This window comes from Tachyglossus aculeatus, chromosome 16 (assembly GCF_015852505.1).
Source record: "Tachyglossus aculeatus isolate mTacAcu1 chromosome 16, mTacAcu1.pri, whole genome shotgun sequence".
In the NCBI taxonomy this organism is placed as follows: Eukaryota; Metazoa; Chordata; class Mammalia; order Monotremata; family Tachyglossidae; genus Tachyglossus; species Tachyglossus aculeatus.
This window is the reverse complement of record NC_052081.1, coordinates 22,172,754-22,193,817: the sequence shown is the minus strand read 5'-3', so window position 1 is coordinate 22,193,817 and position 21,064 is coordinate 22,172,754. Positions and strand designations below refer to the sequence as shown.

At 48.5% G+C, this 21,064-nt stretch overlaps 1 protein-coding gene across 1 annotated transcript in view; it reads right to left on the bottom strand.

Moving 5' to 3' along the window:
- Positions 1–21,064, bottom strand: part of GPR26 (G protein-coupled receptor 26) — a 54,636-nt gene that overhangs the window by 20,097 nt on the left and 13,475 nt on the right. Inside the window, 1 exon segment of the mRNA XM_038758424.1 lies at positions 1,222–1,320. Within this exon segment, the coding sequence (XP_038614352.1) occupies positions 1,222–1,320 (99 nt within the window).

Below are 21,064 nucleotides of genomic sequence, written 5' to 3'. Positions count from 1 at the left end.
CTTGTGCCAATCCCTGGGATAGATTCAGGATATCAGATCCTACTCATCCCCTGTCTCATAAAGGTCTCACTATTAAAGGGGAAGGGAGAAACAGGATTCAATCCCCCTTTTTACATATAAGGAAACTGAGACACAGAGAAATTAGGTGACATAGGTACACAGCAGACACATGGCTGAGCTGGAATTGGAATCTGGGTCTCCTGAATTCCAGACCTGTACTTTTTCACTGGAGAGATGATCAGAGATTGCTTTCTGACCTCCTAAACTCCTGCCTCTCCCCGCTCCAGTCCATACTTCACTTCGTTGTTCAGATTATCTTTCTACAGAAACATTCAGGACATGTCACCCCTTCTTCAAAAATCTCCAGGGGTTGCCTGTTCACCTTCATATCGAACAAAACCTCCTCACCATTGGCTTTAAAGCTCTCCATCACCTTGCCCCCTCCTACCTCACTTCCCTTCTCACCTTCTATAATCCAGCCCACACACTTCACTTCTCTGGTGCTAACCTTTTCACTGTGCCTCGAGCATGCCTGTCTCACCACTGATCCCTGGCCCACATCCTACCTCTGACCTGGAACATTCTCCCTCCTCAAATCTGACAGACAATTACTCTCTCACCCACCCCCGCTTCAAAGTCTTACTGAAGGTGCATTGCATCTCCTCCAAGAGGTCTTCTCAGACTAAGCCCCACTTTTCCTCATCTCCCACTCCATTCCATGTCAACCTGACTCACTCCCTTTGCTCTTCCTCTCTCTCCCCACCCCACAGCATTTATGTATATGTCTGTAATTTTATTTATTTATATTGATGCATGTTTACTTTATTGATGTCTGTCTCCTCCCCATAGACTGTGAGCTTGTTGTGGGCAGGGATTGTCTCTCTTTATTGCTGTATTGTACTTTCCCAAGCACTTAGTACAGAGCTCTGCACACAGTAAGGTCTCAATAAATATGAATGAATGAATGAATGAATGAATCCCTCTCCAGCAGTTTGCTATTCAAACACATCACTCTGCCACTGGAGAGATTCATATTCTGGGTTCTCCTGAGTGTAAAGCTGAGAAGGACATTCTGTGCCATTCCATGAGAGAATCTGACATCTACTTAGATGTCAGGATCAAAAGGAAAGTTAATCATTGTGTAGTTAGTAATAAAAGATAAAGTGTAAATATCTTCAAGATCTCAGTCATACATTTTGATTAACCTTGTAAATACATAACAGTGCAGAACACAAAACAAATGTACCAATAAAGATACTGATTTTCTTGGTTGCTCTTTGCCTCCGCCTCTTTTGTTCATCTCGGCAGCATTCTCTCACACTGTGTGATATTGAATATGAACAAAAATATGATCTTGTAAATAATGCCAATACTATCAGAGTGCGTAACTATTTATTCTATGTATAGAAACCCCATGATCAGTTTATTCAGTACATGTTGCAGAAGCAATCAATCAATTAATCAATTATTAAGTGATTTCTATATGCAAAGCACTGTATTAAGTGTTTAGGAGAGTCCAGTGCAACAGTTAGCAGACATCTTCTCTTTCCCCAACAAGAACTTCTCCCCCATGATCTCAAATTGTTTCCTATTTAAAAAAATATTTGCTCGTTTGCCTTTTATAAATCATTCATTTCCTGTAGGTCAAATTCTTAAGGCCTTTCAATTATTCATTCACTCATACAACACTAATCTTGGCTAGTAGATAGCTTCATTTCACTGCTTAGGAACTCAGTTCATACAGAAGTTAAATCACTTGTCCTGTGGCAGGGCTGAGAATAGAACTGGAATCTTGATATCCAATTTTCTGGCCAGTAGCACCAGAACTGGCACAAAGGACTTTAGGATGAATCATAAAATTCCAGTTAACTGCAGATGACTTCCTGTTTCTTGAAGTGACAGAAAAGTATATGACCTACTTATGATTACATATTAACATAATTAAAAATAATCAAAAGAAGCCATAAAATTGTTGTCATCCCTAGAATTTAAATTTGTATAGTCTCATGCAATAAATCATATGCACATTGTCTCTGTCTCCATTCTAAGTTTCTTTATACATAATTCCAAACTGAGAAGCAGGAAAATACAGGATTGCAATATGAAGCATAGAACATCAAGTTTTTTTTGTTATTGTTGTTGTTTAGCTATTAATGGTACTTGTTCATTGATTCATTCAATCATATTTATTGAGTGCTTACTGTAAGCAGAGCTTAGTACAGTCTAAGCACTTAGGTGAGTACAATACAAGAATAAACAGACACATTCCCTGCCCACAACTTGAGTACAGTATTTATTATGTGCCAGGCACTTTACTAAGTGCTGGGGTAGACACAGTCCATGTCCTACATGGGTCTCACAGTCTGAAGCCCCATTTTACAGATGAGGTAACTGAGACACAGAGAAGTTAAGTGATTTGCTTAAGGTCACACTGCAGACAAGTAATGGAACTGCTATTAGAACCCAGTTCCTCTGACTTCTAGGTTCATGCTCTTTCCACTAGACCATGTTACTTCAGTTAAAGTAGGAGAAACAATACAATGTGAAGACCATATTTTGAAATTATCCAGCAGTAAGAATAACACTGCCTGTCTGAATAGAGAAATGGTTAAGTTAATTTGTAATACTTTATTTCAGAATGACATTTGCCACTGTAATGCATGAATACTCATAATTTTCAATTTAGTAAATTGATTCTCAATAATTACAATAATAATAATGATAATGGTACTTAAGCACTTACTATGTGCCAAGCACTGTTCTGAGCACTGGGGTAGTTCATCAATTGTCATCAATTGTATTTATTGAGCGCTTACTGTGTGCAGAACACTGTACTAAGCGCTTAGGTTGTCCCACGGGGTGCTCACAATCTTCATCCCCATTTTCCAGATGAGGGAATTGAGGCCCAGAGGAGTGTGCCCAAAGTCACACAGCTGAGAAGTGGCGGAGCTGGGATTTGAACCCATGACCTCTGACTCCAAATCCCAGGCTCTTTCAACTGAGCCATGCTGCTTCTGTAGTTACAAGGTAATCAGGTTGGACACAGTCCCTGTCCCACATGGGACTAACACTCTAAATCCCCATTTTACAGATGAGGCAACTGAGGCCCAGAAAAGTTGTAGATTGCCCAAGGTCACAGAGCAGACATGTGGCAGAGCCAGGATTAGAAATCACATCCTCTGTCTTCCAGGCTTGTGCTTTATCCAGTGTGGCTTAGTAGATAATCATATTTCTTGTTGCAAATGGACAATTACATTTTAATGAAAGCCTCTGAAATGCTTTGAGTTCATTTCTTCTCCAATTTATTTCCATCATGTGTCGGTGTTTGAAGGAACTGTTCTGAAATATGTTGTCTCAATACTTTTTTTTCATTTTATGAAAATGGATTTAAAAAGCAAAGTTCAAATCTGGTTATCTAAACTAATGGGAATAGATAATATCCTAGAAATAGACAGTTCGAATGGCCAAGTCTAATATTATTGGTCATCTTGATTGGTCAAATTGGTCATCATTGGTCATACTGGTCTGCCCAATTTTATTCAGTTATCTGATTTTTTTAAATTTTAATTATCAGAACAATCTTGGTTCAGGTGAGCAGTTAATTGGGATAGCCACTATTTACATAAGGAAACGGCACCTTACCTTTTGCTTTCAAATATGTCCACTTCTTCCTTACCCCCTCAAAACCCTCTCTTGACCCCACTGCACTACCTAACTATCAATCAGTTCATCTCCATCTTCCTATTCTTGCCCAAACTCCCCCCTCCTCCCCCTCTCCATCCCCCCGGCCTTACCTCCTTCCCTTCCCCACAGCACCTGTATATATGTATATATGTTTGTACGTATTTATTACTCAAAATCTCCAGTGGCTACCAATCAATCTGCGCATCGGGCAGAAACTCCTCATCCTGGGCTTCAAGGCTCTCCATCACCTCGCCCCCTCCTACCTCACCTCCCTTCTCTCCTTCTACAGCCCACCCCACAACCTCCGCTCCTCTGCTGCTAATCTCCTCACCGTACCTCGTTCTTGTCTGTCCCACCATCGACCCCCAGCCCACATCATCCCCCGGGCCTGGAATGCCCTCCCTCTGCCCATCTGCCAAGCTAGCTCTCTTCCTCCCTTCAAGGCCCTACTGAGAGCTCACCTCCTCCAGGAGGCCTTCCCAGACTGAGCCCTTTCCTTCCTCTCCCCCTCGTCCCCCTCTCCATCCCCCCATCTTACCTCCTTCCCTTCCCCACAACACCTGTATATATGTATATATGTTTGTACATATTTATTACTCTATTTATTTATTTATTTACTTATTTATTTATTTATTTATTTATCTCTCACTCCATCCCTTCTCCCCTCCTTAACTTCCATCTTCAACCGCTCACTCTCCACTGGTTCCTTCCCCTCTGCGTTCAAACATGCCCATGTCTCTCCCATCCTAAAAAAACCCTCTAAAAAAACCCTCTCTTGACCCCACCTCACTTTCTAGTCATCGCCCCATATCCCTCCTACCATTCCTTTCCAAACTCCTTGAACGAGTTGTCTACACGCACTGCCTAGAATTCCTCAACAACAACTCTCTCCTCGACCCCCTCCAGTCTGGCTTCCATCCCCTACATTCCACAGAAACTGCCCTCTCAAAGGTCACCAATGACCTCCTGCTTGCCAAATCCAACGGCTCATACTCTGTCCTAATCCTCCTCGACCTCTCAGCTGCCTTCGACACTGTGGACCACCCCCCTCTCCTCAACACGTTATCTGACTTTGGCTTCACAGACTCCGTCCTCTCCTGGTTCTCCTCTTATCTCTCCGGTCCTTCTTTCTCAGTCTCTTTTACAGGCTCCTCCTCCCCCTCCCTTCCTCTTACTGGGGGGGTTCCCCAAGGTTCAGTGCTTGGTCCCCTTCTGTTCTCAATCTACACTCACTCCCTTGGTGACCTCATTCGCTCCCACGGCTTCAACTATCATCTCTACGCTGATGACACCCAGATCTACATCTCTGCCCCTGCTCTCTCCCCCTCTCTCCAGGCTCGCATCTCCTCCTGCCTTCAGGACATCTCCATCTGGATGTCTGCCTGCCACCTAAAGCTCAACATGTCCAAGACTGAACTCCTTGTCTTCCCTCCCAAACCTTGTCCTCTCCCTGACTTTCCCATCTCTGTTGACGGCACTACCATCCTTCCCGTCTCACAAGCCCGCAACCTTGGTGTCATCCTCGACTTGGGTCTCTCATTCACTCCTCACATCCAAGCTGTCACCAAAACCTGCCGGTCTCAGCTCCGCAACATTGCCAAGATCCGCCCTATCCTCTCCATCCATACCACTACCCTGCTCATTCAAGCTCTCATCCTATCCCGTCTGGACTACTGCATCAGCCTTCTCTCTGATCTCCCATCCTTGTGTCTCTCTCCACTTCAATCCATACTTCATGCTGCTGCCCGGATTATCTTTGTCCAGAAACGCTCTGGGCATATTACTCCCCTCCTCAACAATCTCCAGTGGCTACCAATCAATCTGCGCATCAGGCAGAAACTCCTCACCCTGGGCTTCAAGGCTCTCCATCACCTCGCCCCCTCCTACCTCACCTCCCTTCTCTCCTTCTATAGCCCAGCCCACACCCTCCACTCCTCCGCCGCTAATCTCCTCACCGTACCTCGTTCTCGCCTGTCCCGCCATCGACCCCCGGCCCACGTCATCCCCCGGGCCTGGAATGCCCTCCCTCTGCCCATCCGCCAAGCTAGCTCTCTTCCTCCCTTCAAGGCCCTGCTGAGAGCTCACCTCCTCCAGGAGGCCTTCCCAGACTGAGCCCCTTCCTTCCTCTCCCCCTCGTCCCCCTCTCCATCCCCCATCTTACCTCCTTCCCTTCCCCACAGCACCTGTGTTTATGTATATATGTTTGTACATATTTATTACTCTATTTATTTATTTATTTATTTACTTTGCTTGTACATATCTATTCTATTTATTTTATTTTGTTAGTATGTTTGGTTTTGTTCTCTGTCTCCCCCTTTTAGACTGTGAGCCCACTGTTGGGTAGGGACTGTCTCTATATGTTGCCAATTTGTACTTCCCAAGCACTTAGTACAGTGCTCTGCACATAGTAAGCGCTCAATAAATACGATTGATGATGATGATGATGATTTATTTATTTTACTTGTACATATCTATTCTATTTATTTTATTTTGTTAGTATGTTTGGTTTTGTTCTCTGTCTCCAACTTTTAGACTGTGAGCCCACTGCTGGGTAGGGACTGTCTCTATCTGTTACCAACTGTACTTCCCAAGTGCTTAGTACAGTGGTCTGCACACAGTAAGCGCTCAATAAATATGATTGATGATGATGGTGATGATGTGGAGCTCCCAGTCTTAACCCCCATTTTACAGATGCGATAACTGAGGCTCAGAGAAGTTAAGTGACTTGCCCAAGATCACACAGCAGACATGAGGCGGAGCCAGGATTCAAACCCATGACCTCTGACTCCAAAGCCCATGCTCTTTCCACTGAGCTCAACTCTCTCTCTTCTGTACTTTTGCATCATCTGCTTCTATGACAATTTTACATAGATGACCTACAGGCATCACAAGTTCAACATATCCAAATTCTCTCTTCCACCTATCCTTCCTATGACTGTTGACAATACCACCATTCTTCCTGTCTCTAAGGTTCACAACCTTGGCATTATCCTTGATTATTCTCTTTCAACTTTCATTTTCAATCTGTCACCAAATCTTTTTAGCTCTTCCTCCATAACATTTTCAGAATCTAATCTTTCCTTTCATACAAACTTCCACCATGCTGGTCCAAGAACTTGTCATATCCCATCTCAACTACTACATCAGCCTCCTCCTAGACCTCCCTGACTCCAGACTTGCCCCTCTGCAATTCATTCATTCAGCTTCACTCAGTAGCCCAGATTATTTATCTAAAATATCTTTCCCCACTCCTCAAGTACCTCCAATGGTTGTCTATTCCACACTGCACTGAGCAGAAACTCCTAACTACTGGCTTTAAGGCATTTAATTAGTTCTCTTTTCCCTATTAGCCTCATTCCTCTCCCAACTTGGCTGCTTCACTCTAATTAAGCCAACCTACTCACTGTGCCTTATTCTCACCTCTCTAGCTACCAACTTCTTGCTCAATTCTCTCCTTTGGCCTGGAACTCTCCTGAAATAAAATCAAGGTGAAGTAGTAGTAGTTGTAGTAGTAGCACCAGCAGCAGTAGCAGTAATAACATTTAGTGAGCACCCACTTGGTGTGGCCCACTATACTGGGCCCCTGGGAAGAAAAGAATAACAAAGTGACTAATTACCTGCCCACAAGGAGTTTAGAGAAGGTAGTTGAAGTCATGGAAGCAAATGACTTCTCCCGGGGAGTGAGTGTAGATGGAGAATAGAAGGGGACACAGAACTGAACTTTGACAGACTCCTGTAGCTAGGGAGTGGGACACGAGGAGTAATCTGCTAAAGAGACTGAGAATAAGCATTCGAAGTGATAGAAGGAGAACCAGGAGAGGATGGTGTCAGTGAAGCCAAGGTTTTAATGACAGGAGAAGGGGATGGCCCATGGTTTAGAAGGCAGATGAGAGGTAGAGGAGGATTAGATGGGAGTAGAGGCCATTGGATTTAGCAATGACTGAATAGACTCATGATCTCTCTCTCTCCTCTCTCCTCTCTTTGGAGTATTCCTCTCACACTTCAGACTTTATACTCCATTTCTGTCCTACCCTTATTTGTCACTGTAGTGTGTGTTCTTACTAAGTGACTTGGGTTATTTGGCAGAAATGGAAACCCTCACAGAAGAGTACAGGGAGCTCATGAAGGAAAATGGGTGGACCATCATTTGCTGGGGTAGTGAATTGCTATGGGGAGCATGGGAAGATCAGAAAGCATTAGATGCAGAGCCGAAGGTGGCCAAGATTAAGCCTGGAAAAAGAACGGAAGTCATCATCAGCCTCCTTTTGTTTGCCTTATCCATAGGAATGACAGGAACCCTTACGAGAGTCTGTGGTCAGAGCCATGACTGAAGTTCATCCAGAAGACCGGAGACCCCCATGTAGTGTCTGGTCTCCCTTGGAGGACTTAATAGGAACCATCGAACTGTGGAGTTTACACAATATGCTCATGATGGGAGAAGGAACTCCGGATCCCCTAGGGGAAGTAGTGACATAGATTGTTTGAGCGGCATCCTGCAGTGGCCCCCAGTTCCTTGTAATGGTATTAGCTTATACCTGAGGAGCAGACTGGACAGAAACATCCTCCCAGAGCTTATTGGTGCAGTCAGAGAAAGGCTGGAGTATTCACGTGGGGGACCCTCAGGCGCTTCTTAATTTGATGGCAATGTTGATGGGAAAGAATGACTTCCCTCATCCCCCCACAAGGGGTTTTCCCCTGGACCACCCACAGGGAAAGCCCTGGACAAATTAGATCATCAAGTAGAAACCTCACAGCCCCTGATTTGTGGGCTTGAATCCCATCATTGCCCTCTGGGTTGTATGGCTTAATGCTGTCCGGAGGATTAACAATTTGTGTGTGCTCTCTTTTAAGGAGCAGAACAGGCTGTAGAAATGTGTTGAGTGCATCCTTAAATGCTTGTGTCTATGTAAGAGCTTGTGTGGAATGAGTAATGTTTCAATGAACTGGCCAGTGGTATGAAAGTGGTGTTTAATAATAATGATGGCATTTATTAAGCACTTACTATGTGCAAAGCACTGTTCTAAGCACTGGGGAGGTTACAAGGTGATCAGGTTGTCCCATGGCAGGTTCACAGTCTTCATCCCCATTTTACAGATGGGGTCACCAGGGCACAGAGAAGTTAAGCGACTTGCCCAAAGTCACACAGCTGACAAGTGGCGGAGCCGGGTTTGTTGGGTTTAGCGGAGAAATTCCTAAGAAATTCCTACCCTAAATTGGGTAACTCCATAGTTTGAGAGCATGACTGGAGCTATCACTTTAGAAGGTCAAAAGGGAAAATTTGTTGGAGGTAGGGATCCCCCCTCTAGTGTTGTGCCGAGAATCAGTGAGTGAGACCCAGGTAGTAATTTAGAAGTGGATTTTATTAGCGCGCGGCTGCAAGGGGCCAGGAACCCAGATCAAGCAGCACCGATCCCATTCTCACTGTGTCTTTTATTGAGTTACAGCAACATGGGAGGGAGCATTTAGGAATTTCAGGAATCCAATTAGGACCGACAGGATGCTGTAAATTCTCTGTTTTTACTGCCTTGTAAAGGTTGTTGTTATCTGCCATATGGCCTTGTATAAATAGGTGTGTAAATTCTGTTATCTTCTGTTGTCACTGTCTTGTCAGGATGTCATCTGACCTGCGACCTTACATAGATAAGTGTTACTTGTTTAATGGCCTTGAAGGCATCTGTTGCAGACAATACAAAAAGGAGTTGTTCTCTCAGCCTGCACAAAATGGAGTCAGTCATGTCAAGTCCGCTAGTGGACAACAGGGATGGCTTTTTTCAGGCAGGTCAGGGTGGGGGAGGCCTTTGTTAGGCAGGTTTTGTGGCGGGAAGTTTTGGCGGGCATTCTTCTTCCATGAAGAAGGGTGTACAAAGGGATGGGAGGAAGGGATGGGAAAACAAAATGGAGATCAGACAAACCCGATCACAACATTCCCCACTTCTTATGGACAGAGTGTCAAACCCTTGACACATTTTTGGCGACATCGTCATACCGGCCAAAGGGCTCAGTTTGTAGGGATTGATAGTGGAGATCCCTAATGAGGAGCAGCTTAACAGAGTTGATGTGGGACTTAACAAATTCTAGGAGGTGATTCACTAAGCAGGGTCCGGCGAGCAGGGCAACTACGAGGAGAAACAAGGGGCCAGCTAGGGCAGACACAAGCGTGGTTAACCACGGAGATGTCCGGAAAAGACTCTGGTACCAGGTTAAATTTTTCCTCACCCGAGAGAGGCTCTCCTGAACAACTCCAGAGTTATTCGCATAAAAGCAGCAGGCCTCTCCCAGGGCGGCACAGAGGCCACCCTGTCTCAGAAACAATAAGTCCAAACCCCTCCGGTTCTGGAGGACCATCTCCGCTAGGGAGTCAACCTGTCGCTCCAGAGTGGAAATGGAGTGCTCAAGGTGGGTGAGGTCAGTATCCACCTGGGTGCTGAGTTCTCTGTAGCTTGCCTCCCCCCACACCAGTGCGGTAGTGTCCAGGGCGGCAGAACCCGCTAAACCCAACCCCACTAGAATGGGGATGAACAGTGGGGCAACCCGCTTATGACAGAGGGACCAATCCTCCCGCAGGGAAAAGTGGTCCCACCCATCAGCACCAGGCAACAAGGACACTCTGGGGACGATGGAGACTAGCACACAGAGAGGGCCACTGGGGTGAGCAAGGAAAACTCGGGCTGAAACACATCGAGTGATTCCGTCCAAACACGCCCATCAGGTGCCCGGTGGGGCGGGGAAGTAAGCAGAACCGGAGGAGGACCGGACCATCACATTGAGGGAGCAAACAGGCGAGTATGGGGAGGCATGGAGGTTCGTGTTATCCGAGATTAAGTAAACCCTAGAGCCCTGGACGTCCCCTAGAGTCAACCCTGGCTGGTCCCATTCACAGTTGTCAGAATCGGAGGTGGTAGACACAGGGTTATTGATAGCCACTCCAACATAGTATGGAGGCTGGGCATCCATGCATAGCCAACAGCTTAGGCCCAGGTCCGGTTGAGTGGAGTTGATCACCCCCTAAACGGCCTGTAAGAGGCCCATGACTGAAGGATGAGGGGGTTTCTGGCTGGAGGACCCCCCCTCACCTGGCTCTGGAGAGACAATTTCCCCGGCGGGTGTCTGAGGGGGTGGGACAGCGGAGGACGGGGCCCGAGGTAAGGACTGGGCAGTGGAGGACGGGGCCCGAGGTATGGACTGGACAGTGGAGGACGGGGCCCGAGGTAAGGACTGGACAGTGGAGGACAGGGCCCAAGGACTAGGGAAGATTTTGGGAGACAGAGCTGATTTCCCAAGGGGGCCGATTGGCAAGTAGGACGTTATGGGGGATTGCTTAGCAATGGTAAAGATAATCCCAGGGTCCGCCCAGGCCCTATTTCTGCCATCTAATCTCATGCCCCCCGAATGGGGAGTATTCCAGAACCTACTCTCAGGGTCGCGAAGGGTGAGAAACAAGGTTGTGGATATGGGGGTTGGGTCCTTTTGGATAGTCAAGTGCGGATCTGTCCCCACGCGGCCTTCTTTGGCCCCACAAGCCGCCCCGTGGAACGAAGATACTACAATGGCAGTCACACAGGCGCATTTCGGGCAGAAATGGGACGACCTATCCAGGAAACTGGCATCCCAGCCATCTGTAAGGAACCCCGGGCACATTCTTACTTCAGAAAACGGATTACTACAAGGGGAAGCGCCTCCGATCGAGGTGGGGAAGAGGGAGCATAAATCCAACCGGAAATACCGGCCATCATTCAAACCTTGGTCCATGGGTCCATGTACCTTCTTCTGCATAGAATGTCCAGAGTACCTGATCCCCCTTCTTCATCGTCCAGGTGTTTTTGGGTTTTGGGACATGAGGGTTGAATGACATCGAGGGAGAGGGGGTCATTAGGGAGACAAGGAGGAGGAAATGCGGGAGAGTCTTAGCTTTAGGGGGTCGGCCTGTGCCTCCGCCTTCCATGTCGGGGCCGCAGCAGGTTTCACTCGACTGTGATGGAGCCAGACAGGAACGGAGTCAACCTTGACGGCTGTTGGCGTGGTCAGGATGACGGTGTAAGGGCCCTTCCACTTAGGCTCCAAGTCGGACGCGGTGAATTTCTTGACCAGGACCGAGTCCCCGGATTGGAAGGCATGTGCGGGTGCAGAGGTGGGAACTGGCAGGGCGTTTTGGACAGATTTCAGGAGTGTTCCCTGTGTTTTCTGGAGACCCTGCAGGAACTTAATCTAGGAAGAATTAGTAGCGTCCGCCCTGAGTTCCTCCCTGATTAGGGGGAGGATTGGCGGGGGTCTACCAAACAGAATCTCAAAAGGTGCGAGACCCGACTTATTGGGGGTACATCGGCTTCGGAGTAGGGCCAGTGGGAGGAGCATGACCCAATTTTCCTGAGTTTCAAGGACCAGTTTGGTGAGGAATTCCTTAAGAGTTCGGTTGGTCCTTTCTACCTGACCTGAACTCTGTGGTTGATAGGCACAGTGTAATTTCCATTCTATTCCTAAAGCTTTGCCTATGCCTTGGGACACTTTGGCTATGAATGCTGGACCATTTTCAGACCCGAGTCCCAGTGGGAGACCAAATCAATCAATCGTATTTATTGAGCGCTTACTATGTGCAGAGCACTGTACTAAGCGCTTGGGAAGTACAAATTGGCATCACATAGAGACAGTCCCTACCCAACAGTGGGCTCACAGTCTAAAAGGGGGAGACAGAGAACAGAACCAAACATACCAACAAAATAAAATAAGTAGGATAGAAATGTACAAGTAAAATAAATAAATAAATAAATAAATAGAGTAATAAATATGTACAACCATACATACATATATACAGGTGCTGTGGGGAAGGGAAGGAGGTAAGACGGGGGGATGGAGAGGGGGATGAGGGGGAGAGGAAAGAAGGGGCTCAGTCTGGGAAGGCCTCCTGGAGGAGGTGAGCTCTCAGCAGGGCCTTGAAGGGAGGAAGAGAGCTAGCTTGGCGGATGGGCAGAGGGAGGGCATTCCAGGCCCGGAGGATGACGTGGGCCGGGGGTCGATGGCGGGACAGGCGAGAGCGAGGTACAGTGAGGAGATTAGTGGTGGAGGAGCGGAGGGTGCGGGCTGGGCAGTAGAAGGAGAGAAGGGAGGTGAGGTAGGAGGGGGCGAGGTGATGGAGAGCCTTGAAGCCCAGGGTGAGGAGTTTCTGCCTGATGCGCAGATTGATCGGTAGCCATTGGAGGTTTTTGAGGAGGGGAGTAATATGTCCAGAGCATTTCTGGACAAAGATAATCCGGGCAGCAGCATGAAGTATGGATTGAAGTGGAGAGAGACACGAGGATGGGAGATCAGAGAGAAGGCTGGTGCAGTAGTCCAGACGGGATAGGATGAGAGCTTGAATGAGCAGGGTAGCGGTTTGGATGGAGAGGAAAGGGCGGATCTTGGCAATGTTGCGGAGCTGAGACCGGCAGGTTTTGGTGACGGCTTGGATGTGAGGGGTGAATGAGAGAGCGGAGTCGAGGATGACACCAAGGTTGCGGGCTTGTGAGACGGGAAGGATGGTAGTGCCGTCAACAGAGATGGGAAAGTCAGGGAGAGGACAAGGTTTGGGAGGGAAGGCAAGGAGCTCAGTCTTCGACATGTTGAGCTTTAGGTGGCGGGCGGACATCCAGATGGAGATGTCCTGAAGGCAGGAGGAGATGCGAGCCTGGAGGGAGGGGGAGAGAGCAGGGGCAGAGATGTAGATCTGGGTGTCATCAGCGTAGAGATGATAGTTGAAGCCGTGGGAGCAAATGAGGTCACCAAGGGAGTGAGTGTATATTGAGAACAGAAGGGGACCAAGCACTGAACCTTGGGGAACCCCCACAGTAAGAGGATGGGAGGGGGAGGAGGAGCCTGCAAAAGAGACTGAGAAAGAACGACCGGAGAGATAAGAGGAGAACCAGGAGAGGACGGAGTCTGTGAAGCCAAGGTCAGATAACGTGTTGAGGAGAAGGGGGTGGTCCACAGTGTCAAAGGCAGCTGAGAGGTCGAGGAGGATTAGGACAGAGTATGAGCCGTTGGATTTGGCAAGCAGGAGGTCATTGGTGACCTTTGAGAGGGCAGTTTCCGTGGAATGAAGGGGACGGAAGCCAGACTGGAGGGGGTCGACGAGAGAGTTGTTGTTGAGGAATTCTAGGCAGCGCGTGTAGACAACTCGTTCAAGGAGTTTGGAAAGGAATGGTAGGAGGGAGATGGGGTGATAACTAGAAGGTGAGGTGGGGTCAAGAGAGGGTTTTTTTAGGATGGGAGAGACATGGGCATGTTTGAAGGCAGAGGGGAAGGAACCAGTGGAGAGTGAGCGGTTGAAGATGAAAGTTAAGGAGGGGAGAAGGGATGGAGCGAGAGATTTCATAAGATGAGAGGGAATGGGGTCAGAGGCACAGGTGGCCGGAGTAGCATTTGAGAGGAGGGAGGAGAGTTCCTCTGAGGATACCGCTGGGAAGGATGGGAGAGTAGCAGAGAGTGTTGAGAGCCGGGGGGTTGGAGAAAGGGGGGAAGAGACTTTGGGGAGGTCGGACCTGATGGATTTAATTTTGTTAATGAAGTAGGAGGCCAGATCGTTGGGGGTGAGGGAAGGAGGAGGGGGAGGAACCGGGGGCCTGAGAAGGGAGTTGAATGTACGGAAGAGCTGGCGGGGGTGATGGGCATGGGTGTCAATAAGGGAGGAGTGTCAATAAGGGAGGAGAAATAGTTTTGTCTGGCAGAAGAGAGGGCTGAGTTAAGGCAGGAAAGGATAAACTTGAAGTGAACGAGGTTGGCATGGTGTTTAGACTTTCGCCAGCAGCGTTCGGCAGCTCGAGCATAAGAGCGAAGGAGGCGGACAGTGGCAGTGATCCAGGGCTGTGGGTTAGTGGTGCGAGAGCGGCGAAGGGAAAGGGGAGCGAGCGAGTCTAGCTGAGTAGAAAGGGTAGAGTTGAGAGCAGTAATCTGATCATCAAGACTGGGTAGAGAGGAGAGGGCGGCGAGGTGGGGTGTGAGGCGCTCCGAAAGATGGGTGGGGTCCAGAGAGCGGAGATCTCTGTGAGGGAGTAATACGGATTTACAGGGGAAAGGAGTGTGAGTGAGGAGGCAGGTGAGAAGATTATGATCAGAGAGAGGGATCACAGAGTTGGTGAGGGTGGACACAGTGCAGCGGTAGGAGATGATGAGGTCGAGGGTATGACCAAGTTGGTGAGTGGGTGAGGTGGGGTGGAGGAAGAGGTTGGCAGCGTCAAGGAGAGATAGAAGGCGGGCGGCAGAGGAGTCGTTAGGGATATCCATGTGGATATTGAAGTCTCCGAGGGTCAGAGTGGGCATGGAGAAGGAGAGAAGGAATGTGAGGAAGGGGTCAAAGTCGTTAAAGAAGTTGGAAGTGGGGCCCGGAGGGCGGTAGATGACGGCTACAAGAATCTGGAGGGGGTGGTAGAGGCGAATAATGTGGGCTTCAAAGGAAGGGAAGGAAAGGGAAGGGGGAGGAGGGATAGTGCGAAAGCGACATCGGGGGGCGAGAAGGAAACCGACACCTCCTCCTTTTCCGGTGAGTCTGGGGGAGTGGGAGAAGAAGAGGCCTGCACTGCAGAGAGCAGCAGAAGAGACCGTGTCGTCCGGCGACAGCCATGTTTCAGTTAGGGCGAGGAGGAGTAGAGAACTGGAAAGGAAAAGGTCCAGGATGAAAGGGATTTTACTTAAAACGGAGCGGGGGTTCCAGAGGCCACACTTGGCATCAGCTGTCAAGGGTGGGGAGGGAGGGGTAAGGGTGCGAGGGGTGGGGAGGGTTTGGATTGGGATGAGTTGGAGGGGGCCTGGGCGGGGAGAGTGGGAAGGGGGGTGGCGATGGGAAAGGAGAACTGGGATGGGGTGGGGACGGGGAGAAGGGGAGGAGGGGGGCCGGGAGGGAGAAGGGGAGGACCTGCGCTGGTACAGAGTAATCCTTGGTAGGGGTTGAGGGGGAGCGGTCTTGGTGGGTGAGAGGGAGGGAAACAGCTGGGTGGGAGAGGGGAAGGGGAAGGTGAGGAATGGGAATGGCAGTTGGGAGCAAGGGAACTGAAAGTTCATGGTGAGGTCAGCAGGGCGAGTGACAGTACCGCGGGGGGTTAACAATTGAGATGCAGAAGCAATCGCGGGAGAAGTTCATTTAGAATCTTTTTCACCACTACCATGGCTGTTTCGTGTTTAACTGGGAAAGCTTCTACCCACCCTGAAAAAGTGTCAACAAATACCAGGAGGTATCGATAGCCTGCCGCGGGGGGTTTCACCTCCGTAAAGTCTACCTCCCAGTTTTCTCCTGGCTGCAATCCCGGCAATCTGACTCCTGAGGGAGCAGCCTTCCCCTGCTTCACATTTACCTGTGCACATGTTCCACACCAGGTGGTTATGCTAGCTAAGGGGCTGTCCAAGTGTGGGATAAAGTACCTATCTCTCAACAACAAGCCCATCTTTCGTGCCCCCAGATGGGTGATCTGGTGTAGCCGTGTGATCCATTCTCTCCCTACCACCTCAGGGACAAAAATTCTTCCTTCTGGAAGGACCCACCATCCTGACCCGTCTCTAGTCCCCCCTTTTTGTTTTGCGAAGGAATCATCCAAGGGGGAGTAGTGAGGGGCCGGTGTATCATTAGGGTCAAAAATGGGGCATAAGGGGGCAACGCCGGGAGGGGACTTTGCTGCCTCTCGGGCAGCCTCATCCGCCGCCTGATTGCCAATGGCCTCGGGTGAGTACCCGTGCTGGTGCCCGGGGCGATGGATGCTGGCCACCCGGGCCAGCATCCAGACCGCGTCTAGTAAAGACAAAATCTCCTCCTTATTTTTAATGGTTTTTCCCGCCGAGGTTAAGAGCCCACCCAACAAGTTTACCCCGGCTTTGGGTATAATCAGGAATTTTCCCGAGAAGTTTGACCCTAGGTATTCTAGTTCTAAGGTCTCTGTAACAGGGACCGGGAAGTTCTCCCTCTGCACCCCTGAGATCCCAATGATTTCCCTCTCGATTCTGGCCCCGATCGGCAGTCTGGTTAGAGACGATCGGGTAGCGCCCGTGCCTATCAAAAGGATATAATATTGTTAATCTTGTTTTTCTCTGCCCACCCTCAAATTTGTCACGGGCTCAGGGTGGGCTTGTTCTATGGGCTCCTGATCCCCCTAGTCTTCCCCCTCCACGAAGGAATTACTAAAATTATCTCCTGTCCCTTCTCTTTCTTCTTCACACACACTTACTCTAACCTTCATACACATACGATTTCCTTCAGAGGCAATCTCTCCACCCCTCATTCCCCCCTTATGGGACACCTGCTTCACAGGGTGTAGATGCCTGAGCAGACAATTTCCTTCAACTGCAATTGCTTCACTTTCCCTTTTCTTTCTTCCCTTTTCCTTCATATACCTAGAACTCTTTTCTTTTTCCCGCTGAGGACACCCTCTTTTCTTATGCCCCTGCCGGATGCAGGCGTAATAAGTCATGATCGACTTTGCGGCCGCCTGCACGATTTATATCATAATCTTTCTTTGCTTTTCCTTTTGTTTTGGAGTCTGCAACATCACTTTGGCGTGCCGGGTTTTCTCTTTCTTCCCCCTCTATCTTTCTTCTCATCTATTTCCTTCAGCACAAATTTACCCACCGACGGCCGCCAGACTGCGGCATACACAAATTCCCCATCATTCCGGGGTTCCCTCATAATTACATAGATGTTCAATTCTTGGCAAACCCAGTCCTTGGAGGATCCGTACTTTGGCCAGAAGACGTTCCCTCTGAGGTGGGCACCAGCCCAAGTTAGGCAGTAATATGTAATTATTTAATAATAATTTTTATAATTAATTTCTTCTCTTTTCTCTTATACTTTGGAAGTTCATCGGACTGCTTTCCGGAATTTCTGGGAGGGACTTCCCACCACTCGGTTTTGACTGAGATTTTTCCTTTTCCCACCTTCGTTTCCTCAAGTCAAACAGACACTCCTGTCACTTTCTAATATCTAGAAAACTTTAACCGTGCACCAACCACGGTACCAAGCGCTTATGGAACCACGTACAATGATAAGTATCCTCCCCCGTCCATATTTTGGAGGTCCATCCCAATACTCAAATCTGGGTACCTTTAATGGGGCCTACGCCACTCGACTCTCTCTGAGAGTCCAGGGCGGGCCCTCAAACTGCGGGACGTCTCGAAGGGCGCCTGGGCTACAAGGAGGGGGAAGATCATTCTCCTGGGACTCCTGGAGGACTTTTTTTGGGGGGGTGTCCCTGGAAGGGGGCCCTTTTTTAGGTTGGGCAAAAAGAACTCGGATGCCCCTTTTCAGGGAGCAGTTTTTCAACCAGGGAGGGGGGTGGGTGATGAGGTCCAGCCAAACGTCAATATAGGGGAACTGATCAGGGTGGCCGGGGGTCCCAGTCACAATTCTCCAAACCTTGTTTACAATTTGCTTATCAAAACTACCCTGAGGGGGCCACCCCACCCCGAGGGTGGGCCACTCATTCATGCAAAATAGAATGAGCTTCTGTATCTTTAGGGTAATCCCATAATCATACCCATCCCGGTATCCTTTTTTTAAAGTGACTGAGCATACAGTTCAAAGGCGTTTCTGGCGCGCTGGCTGAACCTCCCATTCATACAGCACAGAGACACAAACAAACAACAACCTGGAGGCGAACACATCCTTCCAGTAGACATTGGAGAAGTTGCCCTGAAGATATTCGTCCCCGATCCAGGTGGAAACCTGCCTGGCAGTCTGTGAGCAAGGAGGTTTCAGACAGAGGATCGTAAAACAGAATTTCCTAAAGGCAACGCTTCCACATATAGAACAGATTCACAGACAACCGCGGAACCTGAACCAGAACCAGAATCGGGCAGTGACCCAACGTCTTGGGGTGCCCTGGGAATCGAGGCGCAAAGCGCTAACTGCCGCATCCAGCACTCGTTCCCTCCAGAAAACAGAAACCAGGTTACCTCCGGAAGTTGTTGATCGTTGCCGATCCCAGGATCCACCAGGCTGAAATGAGGATCAGTCGGCGTCAGGGGACAGTTTAGACCTCTCAGCCTTGAGTTCCGGGGCCCTGGAACGTCTCAGGGGCCGGCCCTCCTAGAAGTCAGAGCAGAATGGTCTCCTTCCCCCGAGGCCGAGGTCCTCCCAGGTTGGATCTCCACGGTGACACGGGACACCGTGCATCTCACTGGGGCCTCCAAATGTTGTGCCGAGAATCAGCGAGTGAAACCCAGGTAGTAATTTAGAAGTGGATTTTATTAGCGCGGGGCTGCAAGGGGCCAGGAACCCAGATCAAGCAGCACCGATCCCATTCTCACTGTGTCTTTTATTGAGTTACAGCAACATGGGAGGGAGCATTTAGGAATTTCAGGAATCCAATTAGGACCCCCAGGATGCTGTAAATTCTCTGTTTTTACTGCCTTGTAAAGGTTGTAGTTATCTGCCCTATGGCCTTGTATAAATAGGTGTGTAAATTCTGTTATCTTCTGTTGTCACTGTCTTGTCAGGATGTCATCTGACCTACGACCTTACATAGATAAGTGTTACTTGTTTAATGGCCTTGAAGGCATCTGTTGCAGACAGTACAAAAAGGAGTTGTTCTCTCAGCCTGCACAAAATGGAGTCAGTCATGTCAAGTCCGCTAGTGGACAACAGGGATGGCTTTTTTCAGGCAGGTCAGGGTGGGGGAGGCCTTTGTTAGGCAGGTTTTGTGGCGGGAAGTTTTGGCGGGCATTCTTCTTCCATGAAGAAGGGTGTACAAAGGGATGGGAGGAAGGGATGGGAAAACAAAATGGAGATCAGACAAACCCGATCACAACACTAGCAACATGACTAAGAATTTTACAGCTAGACCTTCTCTATTAAGAAGCACTCCCTCATCAAGATGGGAGGTGTGTGGGTCACCAATAGCAAGGAACAGTTAGGTACCATTGTTTTCCTTTATGATGTAGCACTTGCACTGAGATGGGTAAATAAACTGGCTAATCTGATAAAGGAGTTAGTTAAACTAACCAGCTAGAGACTAGAAGTCTGCACCATCAACTCATCACCTTGCAGAATGAAGGGGTCTGGGCTTCCTTTGGTGCTATTGGAACTAAGTGCTGTAAACTAGCAAATCCTGCCTGCCAGTTATGGAGCCCGCGACCTCAGAGGGGTCTAACTGGTGGGACTGGCCCGAATTGGGTACCTGGGGCTTGGGAAAATTGGGACCCACATCGCAGTTAATCCTATCTGTGTTCCTGTTGTTGTTTTCCTTGTTTTGTGTAATCTGCTTAATTTCCTGCTGCCTGCCTCTATGCAGGGGCTGCCTGAGATCAAAAGATAACCACACCCCCAATACTAGTACTAATTCACAAAAATCTGCATACTTATGGGCACGGGGTGGAGTGAAGCGTACAGTTTGCACTTGGCAAACACTGTGTTTAATTAATGCCTTTTGCCATATCGCTTCCTGTGATCATAGGTGAGCCACACTGACTTAGCAAAGATCTAAATGTTGATACAACAGCAGGGGTCCAGGCGAGGAGTCTTCTAAGAGCAGAAGACAATGGAGCTGTAATTAGTTGATTAGGGCCATTTATGCAGAAGAAGCTCGATGACCCCTAATGGTCAACCAGTATTGTATAAACTCCTGTCTCTGCTGCTTGCTGTTATCCAAAAGATCTACAAAGACATCCGGAGCAGAGGGGGCCTTCCGAGGGGATGCCTGCTCTGGTCTCACCCCGTTCTTGGCTGCTTGCTGTCCTCCAAAGAAAGGGTGGAGACAGCCCGGCAGAAGACCTCTTGGCCGGGGATGCCCCTGCCTGTCTGACTATTAAGAACCTGAACACTGGATGGGACTGATCATCCCATGGTAGGAAATTCTCAATGCCCCTGGGCTGAAGACTTAACAGAAGCAGGATCCTTAACTATTGATGTTTTTCTGTATGCTAATACATGTTTTCTTTCTGTGATACTGAATATCAAGGTTTTTTCAGTGTATAAAGCTGAGTCACAAATCCCATTGTCCCTAATTGGTTCTATTGGGATGTAACGACACACCCATAATTTATTTATTCATATTAATGTCTATCTCAGTGGGGAAGAAGTCATTGGAGAATAGCCAGTTGAAGGTGTCAGTCAATGAGGAAAGAAGGAAGGATCAAATGTCTGTTAAGTTGAGAAAGGTTGGGATTTAAGGCGCAGGAAGAGGGGATAGATTTTGAGAGGAGGCAGGAGATCTCCTAATGAGATATTGCTGCAAGTAAGAAGCACGCCAACACAACAAGGTAAAGTAGTGGAAAGAGCACAGGCCTAGGAGTCAGAGGTCCTGGGTTCTAATCCTGGCTCTGCCATGTACCTTCTGTATGACCTGTGCAAGTCTCCTAACTTCTCTGTGTCTCAGTTTCCTCATCTACAGAATAGGGATTAAATAATTGTTTTCCAACCTACTTAGTCTGT